Raw genomic sequence first — 18447 nt, 5'->3', positions numbered from 1 at the left:
AAACAACCTTACTCCAGGGGGTATTTCTTATGGGTTCACCACCAGTTGTTTAAAAGTTCAAATATTAACGAAATTTGGAATTTTAAAGAAAAAAAAAAGAAACTGAACACACTATCTGCATGAGATGTCATGATAACTGAAGTTACCAAACACATTTCGGTTTGTCTTGTGAGGTTACCAATTTATTTATAGACAAGAACAATGTGTTGATGCTGAGCTATAATAGATCATAGTTAAAAGTGGGATTCCACTTTAGGTGAAACCTTCGGTGAAATCGTTCCACTTTTATTTTAAAAAACAAATTAAGAATTATAGCTCAGCATTCTACATTCCTAACTTAGCGTGTTCAGTTAAAGCTGAATGCCTGGTTCTGTACATCATTGTGCTTTCAATAAATTGCTAATGACATACGATGATGAGTCTTGATGATTAACAGAGATGTATTTACAGTTCAATTACTATGCAAGGGTTTTTATATAGACTTGTAACTTCCTCCACGGTTCAAAATAATTAAAAATCTCTAAAGCTATATAAAACAGTTTATTATACAAGGTTGATGTACATTTTCTCTACGGAAAAGTTCTCAAGTCTTGGCCTTCTTTTTAACTGGCTCTTCACAAGAGTCATTTGGTGAAACACTGAAGCCAGGAATCTGAAGTAAAAAAAAAGTAATTATTTTGCCAAATCACTCCTGATAAACATGAAGAATGTGGTGTCCTTGGTTTACACTTCATTGTAGGAAGTAATATCTAAACTTGTGTCATTCATGCCTCCCACCTTTTTTTTTTTATAAATGAGTGAGTTAAGACACAGGTACACGTTAAAATGCTAAATATGTTGTAGTAATTACTTATTATTTTCATTATTGCAATACAGACTCAACCCTAATCACTGATTTAGATAATAAAGTAAAAGTCACCAATAAATAACTTGTTACCTCTGGTTTTACTAATTGCAGTTTCACTTTCTGGTGTTGTATATTAGAGCTGTCTATAGATACCCGAACAATAACAGGATCAAATTGTCGTAGCTTAACTCCTGCCCCTGTTTGTGAAGGTTCCTGATAATTATACAAACAACACAACTATTAGAGTTACATTTTTCACTTGCACACAGTTCCTGTGGCCTTAATATTATCATACCTCAATTGTCATTAAAGCAAGGTTTATCAGTTTTTGTACAGCAAAAATAATGAAATGTATATATACACACACACACACAAACAAAAACTGTCACTTTCCATCCTCCTAGGGTTAAAACAATGATTTTTTTTCTTTTGTTACAGAGCAAATCTCTGAGCCATAAATTCATACTAAAATAATATGAAGTTTAAAAAGACAGAACTTTCTGATAACAAATTGGTATATTCAAACCTTTTCATTGAACTGGAAAGGAACAGGTCCAGGAGATCCATTTGAAGGTTTAAGAAAAAGACTGGCTTCCATACCAAATCGGGGTAACAGAATCTGCAGTGCATTTTCTCGGACAAATAAGATATACCCTTCTTCGTCTACTGCACGATCTTTGAAAAACATCTATAATAATTTCAAGTTAAGTCTCATTCACTAACAATGGAATCCACATATTGCATCAAAATGAAATGACCAATTTTTTTTATGTCAAATACCTAACGTACTCCAGCAATAATTAGTGTTATGGTGGAGGGATGTAACCTTATGGACCACATCATTAATTTGACACTTACAAACCTAACAAAATCATTCCCATTACTGAACTACGGTATTTTTTATGAATATTCACAGTAGTATATCTTGGCTTAACATAATCTTCCAACAGATTTGAGAAGCAGGATTAAACGAGTCCATCTGTGGATTAATTTCTAAAAGATGATGTAACCAGAATGATAACTTACGTGGGTGTACAAGTTGACCGAAGCTCTGCCAGCATACTGACCCATCTTGTGTCTGTAGTTCAAGTTGTTACATATAGTCTGTAAGGAAATAAAAAAACACCTACATAAATTCCATTGCACTCGAAGTATTTTTCAAAATACAAGCTTTGCAGTGTATCCGATATGTTAATTACTTGTATGGTTCTAATCACAAAGTAAACATTTTATCACGTGAATAACCATGTACTGACTGCCGAGTTTAAATCCTTTGCTTTATAAAAATGTGTTCATTGTTAAATTAATGGCAAACTTCATAAGATTTATATTACAGGTCCTCGTGCTGACCTTGGAACTATTTCCTTCATCATCAATAGTTCTCGTCCGATAACCATTATTACATACAATTACTCAACACTGAAATATCCATTGTAACAAGCTTCTGCAAGAATACTGAGGTTAATTTCAGACCACACCTCGTGGAACACAGAAATTCTAGAGGGTATAATGAATGAATGGGATATTTATATTTCCAGTTTTTTTTGGCCATCTTTCCCAAGATGTGGTTGGTAACTTGTGAAAGGTACAGCTTCGAGTGTACAGATGAGGTGTCGTTTCCAATTGGGTGCCACAAATGCTTTCTTGTGCTGGGATTTACCATTGAAGTCTTCTTTCCTTGAAATGTTGTGTCCATCATTTAAAAATCATGCTATGTGGATATTTCTCTTCTGAAGGAGTGTTACATATTCCTCCAACCATAAGTTCAGCCATAGTGGCACTGCACTTTGTACTATCAGGTACAAGCTAAAAATTACTTTTGAAATGAAAATAACCCTCTGTGTAATACCTAGTTTCCTGCAATTATCTTAATAATCTCGAAATGTGAGCAGGCCAAGACTGCACCTTCTGAAATGGATATGAAAAAGTTAATAGTCTCACCTGGGTCTTTATCTTATCCAGAAGTTCAGGATATGTGGTATCAGCTCCAATAGCAGCTGCAAGTAGTCGGTGGACAAGAACATCTGAATATCTTAGAAATTGAATAAATTTTAATTACTTAGTAGTTTATTTGTTCACACTTTTAAGAATTATTTTTCTTTAAAGTTGCTACATATGTCTAAGCTTTCTCAAATAAAAAAAATTATAATCAGATATTCTTGAAAACGACAATATGATTAGACTTATATTTATTAAATGTTCTGAAGAGCTTAAAAAATAATCTATTTACTTCACAATAAGTTCTTCTAAAATGGATTATATCTCAATTTGTTTTGTTTTTTTAATTTTCATAAAGCAAGACCTAGAATAATCTAAGGTTATATCGTATAAACAAAGACTTTCAAATGCACTTCTTTCATGATAAAGTTTCGTATTCCTCTGTGTATAACAGAGAAACATTTCAGAAGTATTATATATCATTGGTGAAATATTCATTCATAAATATGTCAGTAGTGAAGAAAATGTGCACTATAACATCAAACCATACATATTCTGGTGTATTGGCAAATGTTTACATGCCGTGAAATTTAATTACATTAGTTGAAGCCGACAGAGAAATCTACGACTTTGTATTTAGTTGCATATTAGTAAGAACAGAAAAATCAAAAACCGAAATGTACGCTTATTCTTGATTTATGAAATCAAATGGAAGAAACGTATACTGATAACACTCTGTATTTCAGTATTTGTATTTATGGCAAAGTTACTAAGGCTGTTTGTTTGTCCTCCTCCCTAATTTTGAACAGCTGACAAGAAGAAAGACAGTCAATCAACAGCACCCACCATCCATGCTAAGGGATTGACTGCCACTCTTTTAACATACCCCCACAATGCAGGGAATGTTTAGTAGGATCACACATATTTGAACGTGGCTCGCCAGTTCCAAGATACTGATAGTACATTAATTTCTTATTGGGTAAGCTAAGTATCATTCTTGTTAAACCGAAAAGCAAGTAATCAGTACATTAATTAACACCCTAAGGGTCAAAGTGGGTTAGGTTTGGGTACAACTTTCTAATACATGAAGCAAATGAAATGTAATTATTAACTGATCTCCTCCTCCTATCTGAGGGTAATTGGATTTAATTACAAACACAAACAGAAGAAAAAGTAACTGATTATCAGCACGTTTTCTGATAAAATCCTGGAACTTTCGTTAGGTCGACATGTTAAGAGTTCACTATAGTTTTATCAAGCTTTTATAATGTGATTTACAAAATTTTTTTTTTTTTTATTCCCAGGTGTCTTTTTACTATCATAAAACTTTTTCTTGACATATGAACTGTATGTATGAAATAATTACTACTAAATTAATGAGATGGGTGTTTAAACATAAAAATAACCTACAATCGGTATGGTGTGAAGACCTTTTCCAAACTGGTAAAGCACTGATTATAATTAATTATACTTGACATTAGAATTAGGTATATTATATTTTTTAACATTACATTTTTTTTTATCTAGTCCCTTAGGGAATTAAAAGAATGTATAATAACAATATTTTCACCATATCTATTCCCGATGAATCCAGAGCTCATCTGCTTACAAATGGCTTGTAGTGTGTTCTGAGACAACTGTGTTTGAGCTCTGTATTAAGGAAATTGTCATCAACAATGGATGTGGTGAACATAGTGTGGTTGAAATACTATTATTATACACTCTTTTAATTCTTAAAAAATCCCTATTGTACTGAATAAAGAATGTTGTGTTAAAAAATATACTAAGCCTAATTTAAATGTCTTATATCAGGTATAATTAATTATAATCACGCTTTGCCATCTTAGACAAGGCATTCACACCATAATAACTGTTGTTATAACAAATGGCTTACATAAATATTGTTTCAACCATTACTGCATTTGTCGTGTTCCAGCCAGCTTGATTGAGAAAACCATATTTTCATAGTGTGGTTTTAAACATTGTAGTTATTGTTTAGGCAGAATATTCATGATGAAATTTGGTTGAATGGAACGGCAACTGTCTGTTGTAGAAACACGAGTAGAGAGGAAGACGTTTCGAAAGTTGTCCTCTATACCCTTGTTTCTACAACAGACAGTTGCCATTCCATCTTACGTCAAGTATTATTGGTTATAATAAAATGATTCTAACCTCCTGATGGGTGAGGTGAAGTGGGTGTACAGAGGAACAGCCAGACCATAGTGTGGGTAGTCACTCTCAGCTACCATGCCACTACAGAAATACAAAGCTTGGGTCATACACCTGGTGGCAACCATTCTTAACATTATGTTGAAGTACAGGTTGTTTGAAATAACAGCTTTATCTAGTGAGTCAGCCAGAGCTTTGCCTGTTTCAATGCTTATGTCAAATCCCTACGAACAAAAGAAGTAGCAGAATTAGTTAAAACAAACATACAAAATTTGTAAGAAAAAACAATAAACTCTAGAAAGAAAAATAACTTTTTCTAGTTTCACAAAATAGATTTAAAACAACTTAAAAGTTTGGTATCTTCCTTTGAGATGATTTATAAAAATATTTAAATGTAAATGAGTTATTAAATAGTTTTAAATTTGTATTCACTTTGTTTTCAAGAATTACGAATTTTCTGTACATCATATTATAGCTTTAGCATCACACTACCAAAAACTAATAAGGATTTGAAGTACCTCTAAGTTAGGTAACATTATCTTGTTAATTGTAAGTGCTGCCCTCTGCTCTTTCATACACACACAAAAAAAATTTCAACATTAATTTACTTCATACAACATTTTTAAAATTTAATATAATTTTAACAAAAAGTTGTTTGATTATTATTCTCATTTTGAAACATTGCTTTCAAATCGCCAGTCATATTTTGACACCTAATGTCCAGATCGGCAGTCATATTTTGACACCTAATGTCTAGATCGCCAGTCATATTTTGACACCTAATGTCTAGATCGTCAGTCATATTTTCACACCTAATGTCTAGATCGCCAGTCATATTTTGACACCTAATGTCTAGATCGCCAGTCATATTTTCACACCTAATGTCTAGATCGCCAGTCATATTTTCACACCTAATGTCTAGATCGCCAGTCATATTTTGACATCTAATGTCTAGATCGCCAGTCATATTTTGACACCTAGTGTCTAGATCGCTAGTCATATTTTGACACCTAATGTCTAGATCGCCAGTCATATTTTGACAGAACAGTTTCAAATCAGTGGTCTCTGTTTGACATAACGTTTCCAGATTGTTCTTCTCATTTTTACACATCTTTTATAGATTTTGTTTGTCATTTTTAATGCAGTGTTTATAAATTTCCCGCTATTGTAACACACATTTTCACGTTTCTTGTAATATTTTTGCACAACTTTTCCAGATTGTTGATCTTATTCCAAAGTAGATTTTGAGAACTTTTAAGGCTGCTTATGCCATTCTGTTGCAGTTACACAAATTACAAATCATGACTCACTTAAGTTTATGATTTATTACATCTCTTAAAAATATATAAAACCTTAAGTTACGTTAAAGGTTCGTCTGTACTAGTGGGAACGCAGCAAGTCACAGCACCCACTGCCAATTCTTCAGCTACTCTAATCAAATAGTAGAAACTGGCCATCATTCCTATAATGCACCCACAGCACAGAGCACAATTTTGCAGAATGGATAACAAGCCTGGGATTCACGGGCCATGCCCATCCCTACTTTGGTTTGTTTTTAAATGCAAACCTAAACAATAGTCTATCTTCGCTGAGCCAAATGTGGATATCTATCATGGTATTTAGCATTATAAGCCTTCAAGCTTACACATGAGCCACTAGGGGGACTTGTATTAAAGAAACAGATGGTATTCTACCTTTAACTCTGCAGCCTTAATTAATGAATCAAAGTTAGCCGGTGGTGGTTCAGGATGTCTTCGTAACACGGCACACTCTGGAAATTCCTCCAAGATCTTGTGAGCCACAGATATGTTGGCCAGTAACATAAACTCTTCCACCATAGAATTAGTTTCCCTGGCCACAAAAAAAAAAAAGGAATCACGAATCTTACAAAACTAAGGTTTTTAGGCCTAAGTATTCAAACAAAAAATATTAAAAATAGGTTCTACAAATGATTTCTTAAAGACACACGTACAACAACTACAACTGTAGTTGCAATACGAAAATCTGTGAAAAGTGGTTGCATATTTTGCATTTATTTTTCAGTTATAACAAAATTAAACTACAAAAGTCTTTCATAATTGAGTTTTTTGATATCATATTGAACTTTTCATGTAGAAAATAAAGAAAAAAATTCTAACAAAAACAAACTTTCTAAAATAAAATTATACGTTTTTTTTTTCAAGAATAATTTTCCTCAACTCCAACCTCAGGAAAACTGTTTTTTTTTTATAGCAAAGACGGTTTTTTGTGAGCCTTACAATAAATTATAAACAGGCTTTGACAAACTGAACCTCTGCTAACATAAATATAACTTTATTATACAAAATCCATTATCTTAAGTTGATTTTTTTATTTTGGTAAAAACATCGTGGTCTTTCACAAGAGACCATAGATATTTGAAAGGGGAGTTATTACTTAAAATTCACGATTTTAATCAGGTACTAACCTAGCTAGTGTCGTAAGGCAGTGAAACATGAGTTAGGTATGTTAAATGGTAAAACAGAGAAAAAATGCCTTCATTATATACACATTCACAACATCGAGTTCTTACTTAAGTTCTTTTGACTGCACATCAATTGGATCATGAGTCTCAGAATCGACTAAAAACCGTACTTCGGATGACGCTAGAGTGAGAGCCCTGAAAAGTTCAAGAATTTTAGGGTTAGTTGATTTTAAGATGTAATAACCTCAAGTTCATTCTCTCCATTAAGAGATATACAAATATAAAAAAACCTAATGTATATATATATATATAAATAAACTATAGACATCATGCTGAACTGTTTTTATGATTTGACACATTAACAGTAAAATAGGTCATTTTTGTAATACAAGCAACTGATTACAAAAAAATTTGTTTTTTTTCTATTTAAAGTTAAAAATTTACCCATTTTCTATTCTTTGCCTCTTCAAGATTTTTGCGAGGCTATTGAGAGACCTCAAACTTTCAGTTAGTTCATCATGAATTGAATAATCATCAATCTTCATCTGGGCTTCCATGTATGTTAAAGCTGCCTACAATGTAATAAAACAAAAACTCTGTAAAAGTTTAACTTTAATAATCTGTTAATTTAATCCACATTTTCACTAAAAGTACCTAGTTTTGATACGAAATCAAATCCGGCCACAGTGTTTAAGTTTAACCTTAATATTTTATTTTAATACAATTTTTAATTAAAATTATTTAGTTTTTATACAATATTTAATCAGTCTTCAATAAAATTTTAAAAACTCAGTTTTATTATTTTCTTTTAATGCAGATATTTTAGTTTTGAAAAATCCAGACACATTACTTATGTATGCATATTTATAAATCCATATATACTTTTGCCTGATTACAAAAACTGCCATTTGATTACTTGCTGTTGAACTGAAGTCAACTGTTTACCAACAAAAAAAAAAAAAAAAAAACTTCCACAAATTGTCCTTACTTTGAAAGCCAAAAACTGGTATCTATTTCCAACAAATGTAATATTAATTCATATACAGCAGACAATAAATAACACAAAAGATGGGCCCCTTCTTCATAAAAAGCAATTGGGCCCCTTACATTTATTTCCCTATAATTATAGTTACAATTCTGGCCCACTTTTGGCTTGGACCTCCTGCAATTTTGAAGTTGCAAGGGAATATTTACACCACTGACAGCAGAGTGGTTATGTTAGAGTGATACTCGATGTCGAAATATAAATATAACTCAATGTTTGCAACAGATATCAAATTAAATATAACACCAACAAAGATCTTCTACACAATAAAATGAAATATTTATAAATGATCCTGTACTGTTTATACAAACAGTTACAGTTCGTGTTACTGGGTTATAGTTCACATTCATGAGTTACAGTTCATGTATAAACGATCCTGTACTGTTTATACAAACAGTTACAGTTCGTGTTACTGGGTTATAGTTCACATTCATGAGTTACAGTTCATGTATAAATGATCCCGTACTGTTTATACAAACAGTTACTGTACATATTATTGGGTTATAGTTCATATTCATGAGTTACAGTTTATGTATAAATGATCCTGTACTGTTTATACAAACAGTTACAGTTCATGTATAAATGATCCCGTACTGTTTATACAAACAGTTACAGTTCATGTATAAATGATCCCGTACTGTTTATACAAACAGTTACAGTTCATGTATAAATGATCCCGTACTGTTTATACAAACAGTTACAGTTCATGTTACTGGGTTATAGTTCACATTCATGAGTTAAAGTTCATATTTCTGGGTCATAGTTCATATTCATGAGTTACAGTTCATGTTTCTGGGTTATAGTTCAAGTTCATGAGTTATAGTTGATGTTCCTGGCTTATAGTTCATGTTTTCTAGTATCTGTAGAACAACATATGCTTAACATTGAATTTCCAGTTGAATCTACTATGTTTTACAACACAATGTACGGAAGAGTTCATTAACGTATGTAATAATGCCTGAAAATGGAACAGCTGATAATCGATGTTTGGCTATATTGTGTTATTCACCCTAAAGTAAATTTGTAATCCACCCTAAAGTAAATTTGATAATACATAAAAAAATGTCTCACCCTGGAGCAGATGATTGACTTATGAAAATTCGTTTTCACGATTTCAGCTTGAGGTGTCATCTCCCAAATACACGAAAAGGCAAATCTGATGGATACAAATATAAATGCTTTATACATAAAAGGAAAGATTTAAATATTTGAACATAAGAATATAGGTTTTAACACTGGCTATGTAGGACAAATGTAGAAAAGTAAAATAGATGTTAATATCACAACTTCACTCAATTTCACCAACACTTTACAGAATACTCACTTTTTCATAAGTAGTTAACCAATACGTCGAACATCTGTATAAATGTGGACACTTAAAACTCCAAAATCTATAAAATCTTTTCTTTTAAAAAGCCTATCTCACATTCTGATTTTTTTCCCTCCTCTAAAAACATTTTGTAACTCTGTTCGCCAACTCCCACTGTTGATGTCCTCAAAAAATAAAAAGGCAAAATATATGTGGAACTGTTATTTGCTAATCAATGGTCTCATTAATTGATTACATGTGATTAACTGATGAGTATAGTGTTCCTTTCACCATGGTACATAGAAGAAAAAAAGGAAAACAAATTAGCAGGGGGTGATGCCAGCCAGTAGCCTCCCCTCTAATTAGCAGTTAAAGAAGGACAAAATAATAATAACTGGAGGTGGGTGCTGTTAACCAATTGTTTCCCCCTCTCTTCAGCAGTTGAAATTTAGTGACAGTGAAAGACAGCCTTAGTAGTTTTACCATAACAAAGATAGGGTGAGCAAGTTTGATGGCAATAGGAATCGAACCCAAGACCTTCAAATCACGACCCTAAATTACCAATGCTGAACAAACTTGAAGTATGGAAATACAACTTATAAGGCTAAAATCGAGCACAGCACACATAGCTCATTATGTAGCTTTAGGCTTAACAACAAACTAGGCTTAACAACAAACAAACATTTCAATTACTTGAATAGTTGGAATAATCAGAACCAGTAACGATCATTTCGATTAGTTGATTATTTTTGTGGCGATTGATTTAACCATAATTCTGATTAATTGACTGTTAGAATAAGAGAAAACAGTAATAATTATAAACAATAATTTTGATCAGTTTATTTAATTGTATTTCGATTAATTGATTATTTTTTACTTTGATTAATTCTTCTATTTCTACACTTACAGCATGCCATTTCTACATATAACTTGTAAGATCTTGTTTTATTTTTGGATTTAAAATACAACTTCTAGAACTGCTATAAGTCATAATCATAATTACGCAAAAAAAACAAAAAACAAACAACAAATCGATTAGCACTGACACTGCGTGTAAAATATATTTTTTTAGTAACAAGAAAAACCATATTACGACACATTAACCACTAAAAAAGAAGTAATTTTGTAGCCTTGTTCAATAATATATTTAATAATCTTATGTAGTGAAATTTAGTTCAAACAACATTCTAACAAAAGAAATTCACGCATATATTTTAATTTTAGACCATCTACGTTTGAAAATTGTTTTTTAATTCATCAGGTTTACATACGAGTAAACTCAAAATAAGTTTAAACAATTATCTAAGGCACCAATAAAACTTACCAAGACATCACATAATGTAGCTTTATCTTTTGAGTATAACAAGAAAAAAAAACAACAACATTCATAACAGAATTTAATTTGGAATCTAAATTTTTAAGTGTGTGTGTAAGACTTTACTACAAGTTGTTTTTAGAATATTAAAATGTTCGATTAAAAAGAATTATCAGCAACGTAAGCTGTTTCTTTGTAGCAAATGCAACTTCAAAATTCACCGAAAACCAGCCTTTAGAGAATAAGTGTGAGATTGTTAATTGGCTTACAAATACAACATCTCACACTTAAGTCTTAAGTCTTATTTTGTTGTTTATGACTTAATGTATTTCAACATTATCTTATTGTTAACTGGCTTACAAATACAACATAAGATAATGTTGAAATACATTAAGTCATAAACAACAAAATAAGACTTAAGACTTAAGTGTGAGATTGTTAACTGGCTTACAAATACAACATAAGATAATGTTGAAATACATTAAGTCATAAACAACAAAATAAGACTTAAGACTTTTACATGTAAATCAACATGTCTTACCTATCTTCTTTCTCTCTAAGAGAACACAAGTTGGAACTTAGTAAATCTGGAACCATGTCTATTCTCTGTAAAACAAAAAAAAAACAATTTTTATGTCTTATTATATTCTGTTTAATTCATAGCAGTGTTGTTGCTTTTTTTTTTCCGATAATTCAGCTGTAGCCAGAACAATATCATTTATATAATGGAACTTACACTCTCACATTAAACAGTGATAAAAGAAGTTCTAAATGTGAGTTCAGAACAAGATCAGAAGGAAGTTAAACAGACTCTTTTTACTTTCATAACTGTCTTTGGTGTAATAAGGATACCAACTTAAACAGACTCGTATACTTTCATAACTGTCTTTGGTGCAATAAGGATACCAACTTAACCAAGACTTATTTACATTCAGGTTTAGTAGAAACACCAAGTTTGATAGATCTTACAATTCAGTTTAAGTAACTTCAATGGATTTTAGAGTTCAGGTTTAGTAGCTGTAAGTCATTCTATACTTTTTTTTATCCAAGTTACAGAAACATAATTACAGAAAATTAACAAGAAGAGCCATCAGGGACTGCTAGAACTTGTCAGCAGCAGGGATAGCAAGAGCTTATCAACATTGAGGACAGCAGAAGCTCATCAACAACAAGGACTACAACATTAAGGACAGCAGGAACTTAGCAGCAGCAAGGACTACAAGAGCTTAGCAGCAGCAAAGACTACAAGAGCTTAGCAGCAGCAAGGACAGCAGGAACTTAGCAGCAGCAAGGGCTACAAGAGCTTAGCAGCAGCAAAGACTACAAGAGCTTAGCAGCAGCAAGGAGAACAGGAACTTAGCAGCAGCAAGGACTACAAGAGCTTAGCAGCAGCAAGGGCAACAGGAACTTAGCAGCAGCAAGGACTACAAGAGCTTAGCAGCAGCAAGGGCAACAGGAACTTAGCAGCAGCAAGGACAGCAGGAACTTGTCAATGATAAGGATAGCAGGAGCTTATCAGCAGCAAGGACTACAGGAACTTATCAACAGCAAGGACTACAAGAGCTTAGCAGCAGCAAGAACAACAGGAACTTATCAGCAGCAGGAACTTGTCAACGATAAGAATAGCAGGAGCTTATCAGCAGCAAAGACTGCAAGGGCTTATCAGTAGCAAGAAATACAAGGGCTTATTAGCAGCAAGAAATACAAGGACTTATCAGCAGCAAGAAATACAAGGACTTATCAGCAGAAAGAAATACAAGGACTTATCAACAGTATTCATGTTTGTTCATGACACATATATATATAAATTATTGTTTTTATGGCAATGCTATTCAGGTTATCTGCAGCCATCCCTAATTTTGAAGTGCCAACCAGAGGAAAGGCAACAACTGGCCAGCAGCACCCACCACCCACTCTTGGACTACTCTTTTACCAATGAGTAGTGGGGTTGACCATCACATTATTATGCCCCCCACAGCTGAAAGGGTAGGTTTTGATCCTGCAACCTTCAGATTGCATGTCTAACCAATAGGCCACAAGTATACATAACTTATAAATGTAGAAGTTACAACTAATATATTTTGTGTTCATGTATATATGATTTATAAATGTAGAAGTTACAACTAATGTATTTTGTGTTCATGTATATATGATTTATAAATGTAGAAGTTACAACTAATGTATTTTGTGTTCACATATATATGATTTATAAATGTAGAAGTTATAACTAATGTATTTTCTGTTCACATATATATGATTTATAAATGTAGAAGTTATAACTAATGTATTTTCTGTTCACATATATATTATTTATTAATGTAGAAGTTATAACTAATGTATTTTCTGTTCACATATATATATTATTTATAAATGTAGAATTTTTTGTTCACGTATATATGATTTATAAATGTAGATGTTACTTACAATTATAATACAAACGTTTCATAAGTTTTTATACACTGTTCTCTCCAATGTCACAAAACAGTTTATAATTTTAGATGAAAGAATCTGATTAATCAATCACACTTAAAATATTGGTTTCTATACAACCAAATTAAAGACATCAAAATCCAATTCAGCATGCATACCTTACGGACAAATTATCACACAAAACACAACACTACGCCAATGGCTATAAGTATCAGCACACACTCTCAAGCTATAGTTTTACCTTATCCACGAGATAGACTGTCGTCCCTCTGTTAGAAGCCTCTTTGTCTATAGCCGTCCCTGGCTTAATAAAGTGTGATACATCAGCTATATGAACTCCAACCTTCAGAAAAAAATGTGAAAAATAGCCTAAACTCAATACTTTTCAAATTGTAAAGGCACAAATTTTACCAACATTTTCTGCACAACGGTCGAACAAATTATACATTACTACATCACACAATATCTCTAAATATTCAGCTCTACAGTATTTACGAATAACCACCTAAAATACTAAAAACTGGCCGACCTATTTCAACACGAAATTTATGTCTGTATCAAACTGAACATATTAAACGAGACAAATATTCTGTCTTAATTAAAGGTGCTTTAAATATTGAAGTTTTATAAGAACATGTACAACCATTTGGCTGATTACTTTTAATGATATTTTCAGGTAGAAAAAAGTTGAATACCACCCCCTGTTAGCAAAAAACCAAGTTAAGAATCGAGTCATATATATGGGATTATTACTCTTACAAGCAGAGCCAGTGGCGTACACTTTAATCAAGCTTAGTTAACCCTAATCTTCACAAATTATCAGTCGAGATAATACCCTGTGTTAAATCTGGCCGATGTCCCGGAACACGTGGTTTAGACCGTTATGAAGTATGTACAAGAAATTATTACAATAAAGTGAGCTTAAAATAATCTTACAGTTGCTTAATTGGTTGGTTTGTTGATTGGCATTTTTTTGCACGCGGCTACTGGACTATCTGCACCTTGTTTAAGTGAGTAGAATTAAACAACACCCGCTATTACAAAAGTTTCAGCCTGATACGTCCCCACGAAGAAACTTACCTCGAAATTTCCATTCGGTAACGTTCTACAGTGGAGAGCATCATCAATATCAGTGCAACCTGGTGGATCGACACTACAAACTGCAATGTGTCGCAAGTCTACACGAACCTTCTCATCCTACAGATAGATCGGGACACCCCAGAACAGATTAGTCAGAGCAAATTAATTTACAGAGAAACTGAAATATCTTTAGACTAACATAATTTAGTATTTCTATATTGATTAATCAACCTTTCTACATATAGTATGGAGAAACTTCAATTTTTTTATCCAGAAATACTTAGCACCTGATAAAGTGCATTGTCAAGTAAAATCTTTAAACACAAGGCTTTCATTTCTTATTAGCTGTTTTATTACTTTCTAGCACTTTTATTAAAAGTACGACAACAAGTAAATACTTTGAAATTTATAAATAATGTTATAAGTACATTGTATTTCTACGACAGAGAACTGGTTAGTTCTAAGGCAGTAGTCGAATAAAATTATACAAAAATCATAAATATGAATTGGTAAAGCAAATATTCATAAAAACAACAGAATATCAACAAATAATTTAAAAATCACGTATTATACCTTCTTTGTGTAAATCAAATTTGGCAGTATAAGGGTTTTTTTTCACAAAATACTTGTATCAACAAAATTAAAAACATCTCATCAACCTGTGTAACATAATCTACCAAACAAAATTTGTTCAAAACAAACCTCGGTTTGTGCAGGTAGCCATTCACACGGACAGCAATGTGTGGTTTCTAGAAAGTTCGAAAGGTGCTTTTCATAATTAACCTAGTTTCTAACAACAGCTTTAAATTTCTCTTGTACACTATTATCCATAGACTACACATGTTTTCAAAGCAAAAAGTAATAAATTTGTGTGTGTGTGTATATATATTGCCTATCATTGCAAGATGTGATCCCCACGGTAACAAAGTTTCAACTGAAAACTTGCAAGATGTGATCCCTATGGTAACAGTTTCAACTGAAAACTTGCAAGATGTGATCCCTATGTTAACAGAGTTTTAACTGAAAACTTTCAAGATGTGATCCCCATGGTAACAGAGTTTCAACTGAAAACTTGCAAGATGTGATCCCTATGGTAACAGAGTTTTAACTGAAAACTTTCAAGATGTGATCCCTATGGCAACAGAGTTTTAACTGAAAACTTGCAAGATGTGATCCCCATGGTAACAGAGTTTTAACTGAAAACTTGCAAGATGTGATCCCTATGGTAACTGTTACACTATAAGCATTTTCCACAGTTCCATCCTTAATCAGACACCATTTAAAAATTAGTGTAAAACATACATCAATTATACACACACACATAGCTTTATTAAATCTTCCTTAACAATGTTTTAAAAACAAATATATCTTGGTAAGAATAATCAATACAAAAACTTTTACACTGAAATCTAAACAAGCAGAATAAAAATGCACCTCTTCAGTGATGATCCATGGTAACTTGGGTAAGCAGGCAAGAACAGCTTGAGAGAAATTTTGATGTGGAATATCATGTTCTAACAGCAATACCTCATTCTCAGCCTCCTTGTCTCCGATGTCACCCAGAGTGCGGACATAATGACCCTGATGAAATAACCACAGCCTCAGATTTTAAGCACTGAAGACATTGACCACATACACACACAAAAATAAGTATTCAATAACACATTATGTTAAAACAGTTTGTACATTTTTTTTTTGTTTTTCAGTCCAAAGGCCACTATGACCAATGGGACACCATTGGTGATTCTCGGGCAGATTTTACCCGGTGATGTCAATTTACTCTCCATGTAGCCATCTCTATATTAGCAGTGAAAGACGAGAGAGAGAAGGCAGCTCCTCAATACCACTCCATTTTCATCAAAATAACTCTTTGTTTGGAAGATGTCTTAACACATACATAGTGATTTCAAACAAATTAGTAGATAATAATATGGAATAGAATATAAAGAGAATATAAAATATATAGTAACTGACAAAAAACTGCCATTGTAATATTATATTGTTTGGTATGCTCGTTAAATGCACTGTCTTTTTTTTTTTTTTATTAACAATCAAACAGTATTTTTATGTGAACAGCGTAAGAAAAAGTGAAACTAATTAAAAATACACAATATTGAATGTCAGCATCGAAATGATACAAAGAAAACTGTAAACACATCTTGACAAATCGTAACTTTGCACTTTGTTCTTGTTCTCCATTTGATTACTTTTGTTTATGTTTGATGCTGAAATTTGATACGGCATAGCTCTTTTGAATTTTTAAATTAAGTATTTTTCATTCATTCTTATTTTCATCTTCACTTGATGTATAAATCACATGAAAAAAAAAACATGTACTTTTTTATAAAAAAATTATCATTTTCAAAACATGTATTTCGCTATTTTATTCATTCGAAAAGGTCACAAAAGATATAACCTCAACTAATAAAAGAACGTGAAAACTACTTACGTGGGGGTATTTAGAATCCCTGGACCACCCATCAATAGCTACAACAATTATTTTATTTTTCAGAGATTCTCCTTGCCTGGTCTCAATTCGTATTTTAGGAATTCGTTTTTCAGACGGAAGAAAAAGATGACGGGTTGCCTACAAGATTTTAAACAAAATTGTTGATTAAAATAAAAGTATACAGAAAAAAACTTATAATTAAATCTCCCAAGAAATTACATTCCCATCACCAGTTTTAGTATTAGTATTTAACAAAATGAAATATAAATCCTAAACAAAACCACTTGATTTTCGCTTTTAAAAAACAAACAATGAGAGATGAACTGAGCTTATAGGCGAATATCGTATCTCTTTATTGAATATACATAAATTTGGAAGTTGATATTGAATGGTCTACAGATACATCAATACATACCTCTTTAATAGGAGAAGCTTGAAGAATTCCACAGTATTGTCTCCAGTTTCTTCGAATAATCCCAACAACTTTGCCAGTTGGAACAGCTTCAGTTTTTGTTCTGTCCTTTTTAACGAGCATCTTTAAGATCAATCAAACACTTGTATGAACATACGAGGCAAAGGCTAGCCACTAATACAATATATACAGCTTTTAAAATGAAAAAAAAGAAGCCAACAATAAACAATAGGAGTGTCATACCATGATCTCTCTCTCACTTCTTAAAACAAAAAAAAAACAAGAGGAAATCCTCAATGGCCGTGACCGTAATTAGATCTCAAATCGGTCAAGAGATGGAGCTATTACCTAAAAGTTTTACTTGAACAAAAACTCAGGGCCATTCTATGAGCCGAAGCTACAAAAACGTTTACTACTAACTTGCACTAAAGTAACATAAATTACAAATAATTAACAAACTACATTTTAAAAAGAGAGAGAATTGGATGCTGTAAAGCTTTGTAAAAATGAATGTTTGATAAAAATAAAAATACAGCTACTGAAACACCTAAAAAAGAAGAAAAAATTCACCTCATCTTCCTTATCATCTTCATCATCATCTGGATTAACAGATTCGTCCTGAAGAACTACAGTTGATGGATTGGACCATCTGTCCTTAGACAGGAGCTCAACACCAACAATGTCACCGTGTACAGCACGATTGACATGCTCTCGTCCTTGTAGCAAAATCTGAAATGAAATCACATTGACATTAGTTACTCGATACATCAACACCCTAATAGAAATCTTAATAACTTAATGGGACAAAAACTTCTACACATATACGATTAACCAAGTTTACTATGGAGTTTTTCTTATTTAACTATTAGACTTACCTTAGATATCACAGATTGCTACTGAAGTTTACCATAAGCTAACTCTATAGAATACTATTAGCTCACTGACATGGTGTAAAAGATTGAACTGATTTTTGTATAGAATACTATTAGCTCACTGACATGGTGTAGAAG

The 18447-nt window shown here is 32.3% G+C and overlaps 1 protein-coding gene across 1 annotated transcript in view; it reads right to left on the bottom strand.

Moving 5' to 3' along the window:
• Positions 1-521: 521 nt before the first annotated feature.
• Positions 522-18447, bottom strand: part of LOC106466991 (exosome complex exonuclease RRP44-like) — a 20014-nt gene continuing 2088 nt past the window's right edge. The window contains exons 3-19 of the mRNA XM_013927303.2: positions 18008-18166; positions 17441-17560; positions 17026-17163; positions 16011-16157; positions 14577-14693; positions 13738-13839; positions 11608-11672; positions 9514-9598; positions 7842-7969; positions 7506-7592; positions 6649-6805; positions 4958-5178; positions 2789-2879; positions 1874-1951; positions 1374-1535; positions 938-1060; positions 522-652 (exon numbers count right to left, since the gene is read on the bottom strand). Of these exons, the coding sequence (XP_013782757.1) occupies positions 584-652; positions 938-1060; positions 1374-1535; positions 1874-1951; positions 2789-2879; positions 4958-5178; positions 6649-6805; positions 7506-7592; positions 7842-7969; positions 9514-9598; positions 11608-11672; positions 13738-13839; positions 14577-14693; positions 16011-16157; positions 17026-17163; positions 17441-17560; positions 18008-18166 (2049 nt within the window). The 3' untranslated portion in view covers positions 522-583. The remainder of the gene's footprint in view (positions 653-937; positions 1061-1373; positions 1536-1873; positions 1952-2788; positions 2880-4957; positions 5179-6648; positions 6806-7505; positions 7593-7841; positions 7970-9513; positions 9599-11607; positions 11673-13737; positions 13840-14576; positions 14694-16010; positions 16158-17025; positions 17164-17440; positions 17561-18007; positions 18167-18447) is intronic.

The sequence above is a fragment of the Limulus polyphemus genome, unplaced genomic scaffold (genome assembly GCF_000517525.1).
Source record: "Limulus polyphemus unplaced genomic scaffold, Limulus_polyphemus-2.1.2 Scaffold2453, whole genome shotgun sequence".
In the NCBI taxonomy this organism is placed as follows: Eukaryota; Metazoa; Arthropoda; class Merostomata; order Xiphosura; family Limulidae; genus Limulus; species Limulus polyphemus.
The sequence above is the reverse complement of the archived record's forward strand: the minus strand, read 5'-3'. Positions and strand labels throughout refer to the sequence as shown.